The sequence below is a fragment of the Mobula birostris genome, chromosome 3 (genome assembly GCF_030028105.1).
Source record: "Mobula birostris isolate sMobBir1 chromosome 3, sMobBir1.hap1, whole genome shotgun sequence".
Lineage (NCBI taxonomy): Eukaryota > Metazoa > Chordata > Chondrichthyes > Myliobatiformes > Myliobatidae > Mobula > Mobula birostris.
The window spans coordinates 158,597,779-158,610,315 of NC_092372.1; the positions used below are offsets into that span (position 1 = coordinate 158,597,779).

The window sequence follows — 12,537 nt, forward strand, 5'->3', positions numbered from 1 at the left end:
CCAACATATAATTCTCCGTAACTTCCGCCACCTCCAACGGGATCCAACCACTAAGCACGTCTTTCCCTCCCCCCCCCCCACTTCCCGCAGGGATCGCTCCCTACACGACTCCCTTGTCCATTCATCCCCCCCCCATCCCTTCCCACCAATCTCCCTCCCGGCACTTATCCTTGTAAGTGGAACAAGTGCTACACATGCCCTTACACTTCCTCCCTTACCACCATTCAGGGCCCCAGACAGTCCTTCCAGGTGAGGCGACACTTCACCTGTGAGTCGGCTGGGGTGATATACTGCGTCCAGTGCTCTGATGTTGCCTTCTATATATTGGCGAGACCCGACGCAGACTGGGAGACCGTTTCGCTGAACACCTACGCTCTGTCCGCCAGAGAAAGCAGGATCTCCCAGTGGCCACACATTTTAATTCCACATCCCATTCCCATTCTGATATGTCTAACCACGGCCTCCTCTACTGTCAAGATGAAGCCATACTCAGGTTGGAGGAACAACACATTACATTCCATCTGGGTGGGCTCCAACCTGATGGCATGAGCATTGACTTCTCTAACTTCCGTTAATGCCCCACTCCACTTCGTACCCCATCTGTCATTTATTTATTTATTATTATTAATTTTTTTTTCTCTCTCTCCTTTTTCTCCCTCTGTCCCTCTCACTATACCCCTTGCCCATCCTCTGGGCTTTGCTCCCACCCTTTCTTTCTCCCTAGGCCTCCTGTCCCATGATCCTCTCATATCCCTTTTGCCAATCAGCTTTCCAGCTCTTGGCTCCATCCCTCCCCCTCCTGTCTTCTCCTATCATTTTGGATCTCCCCCTCCTCCCCCCACTTTGAAATCTCTTACTAGCTCTTCTTTCGGTTAGTCCTGACGAAGGGTCTCGCCCCGAAACGTTGACTGTACCTCTTCCTGGCCTGGCCTGGCCTGCTGCGTTCACCAGCAATTTTTATGTGTGTTGCTTGAAATTCCAGCATCTGCAGATTTCCTCGTGTTTGCGTTGTCAAATTTATTGTGCTATTTTCCTTTCTCCTACCTTTTTTTGAATCTTGCCATTTTATCGAAAAAGTATGTTCCTTTTACTTCCTTTTTCTGCGCCCTCTAAAATAAATATAAAAAATAAATTAAAATCAAACAAAAAAGATGAAATACTGAGGTAACATGGAAAAAAAGAATGAGTCAGCTTGGTAATCTTTCATTAGAACAGTTTTAATAAAAATTCATCAAACTGAAAAATAAATGTTCATTTCTCTCCTTATGTTGTTTGACTGCTGAGTATTTCCAGTATTTATTGTTTCCATTATCTTCACTATTTTACTTTACTATAAAGTTTTAATCTTGCTCTTGCTGCCCAATAGATAGTTGCTAAGAAGTTTGGCAGTCGAGCATCTAACCTGATCCCACTTCATAATGTGTACAATTTTGAATTTGCATAACTTTCATTTTTAATGTCAGAAAGGCTGTTCATCTGGGCTAGCTGTTGATGCTTAATGCTCGCTCACTTAAGTTGTTTATCGTTACAGTGCTGATCAAGCTCTTGACAGGTTTGCCATGAAGAAATTCTATGATGATAAAGTCTCTGCCTTAATGCAACCTTCTCAGAAACGGTGAGTCCGGGAAGTTGTCAAATTTGAACTCTCATTTGAGCTCAGGATATCATTGAGAAAATGATTAACTAATGGAATGAGCTGGTCCATTTTTAAGATATTTTGAAAATCACTAATAGATGAAAAATAAAAATTAAGACTCTTCAGCCCAAAGTAGAACTTTAAACAATGGTATACCGAGCAGTCTATCACCACAATTTGAATAATTAATTTAGATTGCAGGAATTAACATTTAAATTTTTTTAAAAGATCAGACATTTGATTTTGTATGAATAAATTTACATTTTGGTTTAAGACTTATCTTAATCCCTGTTCAGTTGATTTTCAGTATATAATAATTTCACATCTCTAGACAATAGTGAGATGTAACTGAAGTGACCTGGGATGAATTACTAAAGCTACTGCTTGCTCGATTTCATGTCTACCAAAGAAAAATATTAAAGAGAAGATGCTGGCAGTTCTATCAGTGTTTTGCATACCAACACGATCCTAAATTAGAGCCCTAATCCATTGATTAGAATTGAATAAAATTTGCTGCAGTCATTTTGCTTTATCTAACACAGCACTTGAGAACAAAAAGCAGAAATACTTCTCAGGCAAAGTGCAGCAGCCATGCAGCGCAATCACTCTTGTGCTGAAACAAGAGGAATTATTCCTTAAATGTGTTAATCAATCTTGTTCACTATAATGATTAACAAACAGTGCCAGGAAAATATCATCTCGGATCTGATAGTTTAATTATTTTCTCTGCCCTCCTGTACAATTGTTTTCTGTTCTTTGAAACCTGGGGTACTCAATGGCTCTTTTTGGGCCCAAATCCTTGTTGGAAATCTGGTAGTTGATTTCTGCTAGAAAAAATTACTACAGTAGAGGAAAGGCTGAAGGATGTTATCCTGCGTTCTTCCATCAACACCCCTATTGACACCCTAGCATGATGCAGTGTCAACCAAATGTGATATTCTTTTACAAACAAGAAAAAATCTGCAGATGCTAGAAATCCAAGCAACACACACAAAATGCTGGAGGAACTCAGCAGGCCAGGCAGCATCTGTGGAGAAGAGTACAGTCAATGTTTCGGGCCCAGACCCTTCACAGTCTACTGTACTCTTTTGCTAGTTTGGCTGAGATTAATCATGGAGCAAAAATGAGAATCTACTCTGGGATCAATATCCTATCTGTGAACTTTCATCTTGATATACTTTTAAATCAATAGTATTTGTAAAGCTGTTTCTATTGGCACTTTTGAGCATGAATGAAATGCTGTATGATATTTTTGTATCAAGTAAGTTTTAAGGTTTAGTATGTCATATACAGTATTTTAAAATATGTACTTGTGCTCGTTGAAGTAAATTAACAACCTTTTGTTGATGAAGTATTTGATAAAGTTTACTTTCCTTGGTAAAGGGCTTATTTATATCTGCAAGGTTAATGGATAGCTGTTAGTGAATATATCATTTCAGACCCAGCTGGAAGAAGGAAGTGAAATGTGCGAAACATTGCCATGACAAATACACGTGAAAGTACACTGTATAGTTCTGTAAATACACTTTTAAAAATCTTTTCAAAAATATAATATTTTCCTGTCACTAATATGCCAATTGCAGCAAAAGTGTACCTAAGATTTGCAATTCTGCTATCACAATTCCATGCCGGGTCCACCTGAAGGAAATTTTATTGGATTCTTAGACTCTTCATGTTACTGAAATATTTCACTACATGAAAGTGAAATAATAATAATGTGGGATAATGACGTGAAAGTCATCTTCATTATAACTCTGGAAAATACGTTTTTTTTTATGATCCTGCTTACTGGAGACTGGAATTTATTTCAGGTCCCTGGTGTGCACATGCCCTTTGGGTAAAAATTTTCAAGCTCATTTCACACAAGATTATGCAGTCAGGAGAGATTAATGTCATTAGAACAGTCTGGATTGGAGCCTTGACTTGAGCCAAGCGTCTATGTGCCAACAAGTTCCTCTGAGTATTTACAACTGAAAATGATGCTCTGTTTTTGTCATTTAAGGATAACTGTTTAGCACCATCTGGGGAAAGGAAAATCCCATTTTGAATTGGCATCATAATTATTCTTAAACTAACCAAAGCTCTGTAAAATATGGAGTAGCTACTTCAAAGGATAGTTTGCCTTGGCAGTACATAAGAGAACAATATTCGTAGCATTGTGATTTTCTTATGGAAAGTCTAACTCTTTGAACATAATCATGCTTTTTCATACCAACATAAATCACAGAGATGATTTTGTTAATGCACATATGTTGAGATTTTATTTCTAATTTTAAACTGGGATAATAAAAACATGTAATCTATTACTTAAAGTAACAAGATCAACTTCAGATTCATGCTTTGTAATTTAGAACAAATCATCTCTGTTGTGAGACCTCACTCCTTGAAAAATGTAAGCACAGATTGGCAAGAGACCAATCACAGAATGATTTCTTCATTAAAGTGGAATTCATCAGAAATTGACAATTATTTAGCAAGGACTATTAAGCTATCTACTGTTCCATACCTAGGATTGCTGGCCCCAGTAAGATCTTGGCTACAGGCTTGCCTGGAGGCACATGAGAAAAATCAGTCTCAGAAATGTCCATCACAAACAGGACAATCATCATTGATGCCTTCCTGACCTCGAGCCTGTCAAAGCACAGAGACAGTGAAATGTTTTTTGGCTGGAAAGTCCTGTTGGAGCTTAATTCAGGCTTTCGATTTCCAATAATCCAAAGTCGCTCAGATAGCTGAGTAACCCTCTTTTTAATTCAGTTGCTTTGCTTAATGATTTTAATGATCTTTCAAAAAGATTTGTTGCTATATAGTATGCAAAGCACAAACAGTCAAAGGTGTAAAATGTTGAAAAAGTTTGCAGGAATTTCAAGGGCCCATGAATGCTTCAAGAATAGATAGTCAAGGAGCAAATTTAAAAGTACATTGTGTTGTTGGAAATTACATATGGAAGCTGGTATCTCTTTTCTACATGTGAATTGGCACAGTAATGGAAGCAGTTGCAAAACTGGATCGTTGGTATCCACTCACGCTACACTGAATCTTTTGTGTGGTAAGTTCATTTTGGGTGGTGACCAAGCAAAAATCGGGAATTTTATGACTTTTTGAGGGGAAAAAAGGTTCATTTGAGAGTATGTTTGTTAATTTTGGAAGTGCACTAAACAAATTAGTGACCCCAAAATTTGATGTAACCTTTCAAAGAAAACAGGTGTAAATGGTGTCTGTTCTAAGCAAATATTTTGTACAAATTTGAATTCTTAACTTCCTCTGCCTAAAATATGAATTCCTATCAGAATGAAACCTAAGACACAATTTTATAGAATCTGAAAAATACCAGTATTGGACAAAAAATTGCAAAGCTTGATGGAGTAGATTGCTTGCAGGTAAATGGACTTCTGGCAAGTGGGAAGCTTCTAGAAAGCTATTTTGAGAGTTCAGGATCTGCATATTACAATTCGAGTGAGGCACAAGGATGACACGTGTAGGGAACCCTGGATGATGCATCATAGTGACGCTTTTGTCAAGAAAAGACAGGAGTCGTGTATCAGGTACAAGCATTTGGGACAGGTGATTCCCTGTAATATAGGAGTGCAAATACATGGCTCCCTGAAAGGCCATCACAGGATGAGTGAAAAAGGCTTTGGGGGTTGTAGTTGTACAAGGTGCTGGGGAAGCCACACGTGGAAAATTATGTTCAGTTTTGGACACCCTGCTACAGGAAAGCTACCATTAAGCTGGAAACAGTGGAGAAGAGATTTGCAAAGATGTTGCTAGGATTTGAGTGACTGAGTTAAGGAGAGATGTTGAGCAACTTGGGATATTTCCACTGGAAGTTAGGAGAATGCATGGTGATCTTACAGAGGTGTATAAAACTATGAGGGTTATAGGCAGGGTTAATGTTCCCAGTCTTTTTCTTAGGTTTGGGGAATGAAGAACTAGAGGGCATAGATTTAATGACGACCTAGCAGGCAACTTTCTCATCCAGAGAGTGATTAGTAATTGGAATGAACTTTCAGAGGAGTTGTTGTGGTGAGTACACTAACTACATTTAAAAGGTACTTGAACTGGTTTGCAGACAAGAAAGGTTTGTAGGGATGTGGGCTAAACACGTACAAATGGTAGTAGCTTAGATGTGGATCTTGACCAGCATGGACCAGTTGTGCTAAAGAGCCTATTTCCATGCAGTTTGACTTGCTGATTTGAAGTGAAAGTCGGATATTAACTACAGACCTCTGTCTGAACGTGTGAGCTTCCATGCCATAGAATAGAAAAAGATTGGCTGCATGGAATCTAGTTGATAAAACTTGACAATGATGGAGCATTCACTCACCTGAGGTTGTACAAACAAACAAATAAGAAGAAGATTATAGCTAATTCAGGAGGAATGCATAACTATTTTTTTCCAGCTCCCATCAGCCAAAAAAAGAAAGCTTCCAAAATGCTCTTCTACTTCCTGAAGCAAGGCTTCCCTTCTACCATATTTGGTGTATTTCCTCCATTTTCTGCACATCTGCTCTGAGCACTTTCCACCCACCCATCACCACCACCTAAATAGTCCTTCAAATAAAGACAGTGATTCACCTGTACATCTCCCCACCTGATCTACTGCATTTGTTGTTTGTGAAGTGCATCCTTATATGTGTAAAACCAAATGTGGACGAGGCAGCTGTTCTGTCTTGTGCTCTGTCCACAATGGATGTCTTGACTTTCTAGCTGCATGTCAATTTAACTCTCCTTCCCATTCACACACTTTCTGAACTTAGCTTTCCTCATTTCAACAGAATGTCCTAACACAAACTGGAAGAACTAACATCTCATGTTCCACGAGTAACTAACAATCTATGGTATGAATATTGAATTTTCCAGTTTTGGCTACCCAGATCCTCCTATCCTATACATCGCCCTTTCTGATTCATTTTCTTCTCTCTTTGTTCATCCCTCCCATCCCCACACCCAACTGGTTCCATTTGTCTATCAGCTTCTCCCCAGATGGTTCCACCCATCAAAACCAGTCTCCATTCTCCAAAGCTCTGCAATGTACCAGCAATCTGGCAGCCTTTCCTGTTTTTCTCTGTCCTAATGCAGGCTATTGATCCCAAACAGTGACGTAACACCTTTTGATTCCATAGGCACTGCTTGTCCCACCGAGTACTTCCAGGACTGTTTTTGTTCTGGATTCCAGCATTTGCAGTCTCTCTTTGTGTTCAGAGACTTGTGTTACCAAACATACATTCCAAATGTCTACCTTCTGTGATTAGAATGGACCTCTTCTCTCAGGGACTGCTGTGTGCTCTGTCACACTGAAATATAGTTTACATCTGCTTCCCTGAACTGTGCCATATCTCCTGAAGGCTTCTCAATTTAACAGATTCCCTTATGGCATCATCGGACAATGTTGGAGTGGAAGGTTCAGCTTCTTAATGCCTTGTGGTGCTCAGGCAGTGTGGTCTTGGCGAGTTCTGCTCAGCCAGCTCATCCAATATGGAATATTGTAGAATCAAGTGTTACCATGGGAGTTCATTTCAACTATCCTGACGTCAGCCTACATCTCACCACCCCAGGTGGATCTGAAGCTTGCACTGAAAGAACCAACAGTCCTGAAACAGAATACCCTGAAGCCCTCTTCATTGTTGCTGGCAGCTCTACCATATCAACTTCAGAGTGTGTTACCAAATTACAACCTGCATGATTCCTGTCCCACCAGGGGTCCAAATACCCTTGACAATTACTATGTTACCATCACCAAGCCACCCCTCCATGGACCCACCCTTGCTAAGTCACATGACCAGGCTGTGCTTCTTCTCCTTGTACACAAATAGAAGCTGAAATCTGAGAATCCAGCACAGAAAGTCATAAGGAACTGGAAGAGCCTCTGCAGGACTGTTTTGAGTCAGTAGGCTGGTTCATGTTGAAAGATTCAGTAGGCAGGCTAAATGAGTCACCACTGTCACAGTCTTCATCAGCAAGTGTGTTGAGGTTGAGGACAATTTAGGTGTTTCAAAGTGGAAACAATGGATGAACCTTACTACAGTCTTGGACTGTGGTGTGCATTTTCAGGTGACCTTGACCTTTACAATAAATCAAGATATGACTTCTGTAAAGCTAACAGGGATGCCAAGATTCAATATCAGTCCAAACTGGAGTACCAGAATTATCTTAAATTGTCAGTTGTGGCAGGGATTACATGCTATAAAGGGCTACAAAACGAAGTCAGGAAGCTTCGCTGACAACAGCACACCCTTTCTGGATGAGCTCAATGTATTCTATGCATGCTTTGAATAGAAGGGGATTGGAATGTCACTATCCATCTTGACAACCTGCAGTGGACTTGACCCACAGTCACTGTTGTGCACAAATCAGCTGAGGGGGTACTTGCAGACATTTTTAATCTATCCTGCTTCAATCTGAGTCCTCACCTGCTTTAAGAAGACCACCATCATCCCAGCACTTAAGAAACACAAGGTCTGGTACTTTCATGACAGCTACCTGGTGGCTCTGATGCCCATCATGATGAAGTGCTTTGAGAGGCCGATCATGGCACATATCTGTGGCCCTCCACTCATCTCTGGAGCACCTGGACAATAAAGACACCTACATTAAACTAGTGTTTATTGACTACAGCTCTGCCCTGAATACCATAATTCTAAGCAAACTCATCATCAAACTTCTTGACCTGTGACTCAATACCTCTCTTTGCAACTGGATCCTTGACTTTATGACCAACAGACAACAATCAGTAAGGATATACATGATGTGCAGGGGTTCGCCATGATAATCCTCGATGTTGATGTCCCACGGTGTTGCATCGTCAGTCCCTACTGTGTTCCCTTTGAACTCAGGACTGTGTGGCCAGTTTCTGCTCTAACTCCATCTACAAGTTTGCAGATGATAGCACCCTGTTTATAAAATAACAATGAATTGAAGTACACGAAGGAGTTCGAGAGCCGAATGGTATGGTGTCATGGCACCAGTCTTTCCCACAAAGACAACAAAACAAGAAATCTGGTCGTTGACTTCAGGAATGGGGGCAGTGTACGTGTTCCCATTTAAGTCAATGATGCTGAGCTTGAGAGAGTTGAGAGCTTCAAGTTCGTAGGTGTGAACATCTCCGATATCCTGTCCAGATTTAGCCATGTTGACACCTTGGTCAAGAAAGCACCTCTAACTTCCTCAGGAGGTTAAAGAAATTTGGCATGTTCTCTTTGAACCTCACCAGTTTTTATTGGTGCTCCTTTGAAAGCATTCTATCGAGATGCATCACAGCTTCATACAGCAGCTGCTCTGCCCATGACCGCCAGAAACTGCAGAGAGTTGTGAATATAGCCCAGTACATCATGGAAACCAGCCTCCCCTCCATGGACTCTGTTTACAGTTCTTGCTGGCAGCATGATCAAAGACCTCGGTCAGCCTGGATATTCTCTTGTCTCCCATGTCCCAGACTGAAACCATGTACCACCAGATTCAAGGATAGCTTATGTCCCACGGTTATAAAACTATTGAACAGCCCCTTAGTATGATAAGATGAAATTCTGACCTCAAATCTACTTCACTACTTGCACCTTACTATCTGTTTGCACTACACTTCAGCTGTAACTAACACTTCATTCTGCATTCTATAATTGTTTTACATTGTATTATCTCATTGCTCTGTTGTAATGAATTGATCTGCAGAAATGGTATACAAGATGTTTTTCACTGTACCTCAGTACATATGACAATAATAAATCAATTTAGCAATTTAGTTCATCTACAGCACATTTCAACAGTTCGTTCATAACATCACTATTAACAGTTGAAAGATTAAAGGAAGTAATAAATAACAAAGATCAGACTAACTTTACAATTTGTTTTTCTCATTCAGATATGTCCATTTTTTTAATGGTCTGCTGTCTGGTTCAGTGAAAATGAACACCACTCCATTGTTCCTGCACTTTGTCATTTTGCATGGCATTCCCAGTTTTGACACTGGCGGAGGTAAGACTTTGAAATCAGCAAAGAATATAGAAAGTTAGTGTCTAAGTACCAATCATTAATAATTACCTCCTTTTGTGTTCATAAACTGCAAAATTGCCTTGTTAAAAATGGCAGCCATGCTGTACTCTGGATGCTATTGCTTGATCATTCTTAGACTGGGAACCAGCTATAGAGGACTATTTGATGGCTGTTCAGGAAAGTGCACAGGGAAGATCTTTTACAAAATTTCAAATGTTTTTAAAACTTGCAAACTCCAGATTCTGGAGCTAAAGCTGCCATTTAGCCATCATTAAACTGAAAATTTAATTGATGGAACTAATGCTTCTACAAAATGGAATGCTAAATTATTGAACAATTTCTGTCTAGTATTAGGACAGGAAATGTTTAGAGGGATATGGGCCAAACGTAGGCAAATTTCATCAGTTAAGATGGGCATTTTGGTTGGCAAGCATGACTTAAACAGAAGAGCCTGTTTCATGTTGAAGTACTTGGGCTATATTTTTGTGATAAAATAAATTCTATTTTATATACAATCATCCCTCTCTTTAACTTTCCTTTATGAGACTGATGTGAAGACCAGGTTTTATTGTCGATCAATCAGTAAGGATAACATGTACATAGCTGTTCAATTTTAGTATCTGATGTGTATCAGAAGTTCTATATTAAAAGTTTTAAAAGCCAGGAATTCTCACTTAATAATTATCATTTTGCAGTTTGCCGCCCATTTTTAAAGATTTACCAAGCAATGCAACCAGTCTACACTTCAGGAATCTAGTAAGTTTTACTCTCATAAGGTAAACCAGGTTTGACTAGTTTCACTTTGCATTTTCAGTACTTCTCTTCATTGAGAGTTGGTGGCAGGAGGATGGAAATAAAACGTGTTTCATATTCTCTTCTTTTATACAGCAATGTCGGGGCTGAAAATCAAAGCAGGATATGCATTTCCATAGAGCCAGCACAACTTCTAAAAGGTGATATAATGGTGAGTTTACTGTGACCAACAATGATACTGATTTCACAAAAGTCAAGAGGAAATTATCTCAAAGTCCAGTTGATTGTCATATGCATACGGCAGTGAAGATGTGCACAGCTGCAATAAAAATGTACTTGCAGCAGCATCACAGGCACCTACCATTATGTAAGCAGTATTCACAAGAAAAAAAAACATCTCAGCCATAAATTGTACAGAGAAGTCATATTACATTTTGGAGGAGAAAAACAGGTTGAATTTTCTTTAAATTTGTACAGTAATTTCTTGTATAGTTTTTGCACAGTCTTAAGACTGATTGATCTGCTTGATTTGGCCCCTGTTCTATCATTCTGGATGACTGATCTTTTTCTTTGGTTCATTTTCCTGCACAATCCCTAACATCATTGATTTCCTTAATGTCCAAAAACTGTTGATCTCTGTCTTGACTGTATCAGTGGCAGAGCTTCCACTGGTTCTTCAGCAGATTCATTATCTTCCAGGTGAAGAGATGGCTTCTCGCCAATGTCCTGAACAGCGAAATACTGGTTTTTAGATAGTGACTGCCTTCTTGTATTCAGGGGAAATATTGATTTCATGCATAGTCTATCAGTCCTCCAAAAGAATTGTGTTTCTTTCAATGAGATCAGTTCTTATAAACTTCATAGTTTGTAAGACCAGTCTGTTTAATTTTTCCTTTAAAAAGAACAGCCTGGTCTGTTTAATTTTATCCTTGCAACTGTGTCAACTGCTACATCTGCCTCCCTCACCACCATTCATTCGAGTCTCTAAACAGTCCTGATCTAGGTGAGGCTGGAATATGAATTTCAATAGAGCCAGGTCAACTTTTAAAAGGTGACATTATGGTGACCTTCACTTGAAAGACCGTCGATGTGATTAATTTCATCCAGCCTCCTGTAGATCAGTGAGTCCTGACACGGATTGGGGTATCGTTTTGTCAGCAGCTTTGCTCCACCCAGTGTAACTGGCAGGATCTCCCCGTGGCCATCCATTTCATTGTCACTTCCCATTCCCACACTGACACATCTATCCATGGCCACTTCCCCTGCCGCAAAGAAGCCAGACGCAGGTTGGAGGAACAACATTTCAAATTCTGGCTTGGTAGTCTTCAAACTGATGTCATCAACTGTGATTTCCCTAATTTTCCAAAACCATACCCCTCCATATTCCTTGTTTCACAACACCCCCCCCCTTTGTTTTACTACATTACAGTGTTCCTCTCACTCATTCTCTTTGTCTTCCCCACACTCATGACCTGCCCCATCACTCCTTCTAGTTCTCCATCTCCTTCCCTATTTCCATGTTCTACTGTCCATCTAATCAAATTCCTCCTTCTTCAGCTGTTTGCCTTGTTATGACATTAGCAACAATGAATATAGAAATGAGTCAGGGTTTTATAAACAAACATAAACATTTATTAAACTCTGCTCAACAACAGCAAAAAGTATTCAAACGACTAACTTAACCAGAAGTTAACTGCCATACGGCAACTCTGGAACAGTTCTTAAAAGGGTAAATTCGAAAACAGTTCTTAAAGTGGTAAATTCGAACACAGTCTTAAAGTGGTAAATTCAAAAGTCCAAGTGATTTACACAGTCAATAAGGAGAGACTTCTCTGGAAACGGATTTCTTCCGAAGACGTGACGTTACTGCTGATTCTCCAAAGGATTCACGACGAAGGAAATAAAACGGCTTCAAGGAACTGACCTTTTCCTGACGAATGAACACTGCACAAACTTCCCTACTCTTCCAGGAGTTATCTCAGATACAGGTCACTTTTCTGAATGAAGACTTAATAAGGTCGGTCCTTTATAAAACCGTCAAATGACTCCAACTTTATTCGATCCTTCAAGGTTCCCGTACTTTAGTCAGGTCTTCACTCTCCCATACTACTGTAAAGGTAAATCAAAAATACCGCAACAAAGCTGGCAGCGATTGGTGA

General features: G+C 39.8%; 1 protein-coding gene across 12 annotated transcripts in view; it reads left to right on the forward strand.

Annotated features, from left to right (window-relative positions):
• The window catches only part of LOC140195375 (tensin-3-like), a 449,612-nt gene that overhangs the window by 297,574 nt on the left and 139,501 nt on the right, over positions 1-12,537 (forward strand). For all 12 annotated transcript variants that reach the window (XM_072253585.1, XM_072253576.1, XM_072253577.1 and 9 more), the window contains 4 exons: positions 1,532-1,615; positions 9,495-9,607; positions 10,321-10,381; positions 10,514-10,589. In XM_072253585.1, coding sequence (XP_072109686.1) covers positions 1,532-1,615; positions 9,495-9,607; positions 10,321-10,381; positions 10,514-10,589 — 334 coding nt within the window. The remainder of the gene's footprint in view (positions 1-1,531; positions 1,616-9,494; positions 9,608-10,320; positions 10,382-10,513; positions 10,590-12,537) is intronic.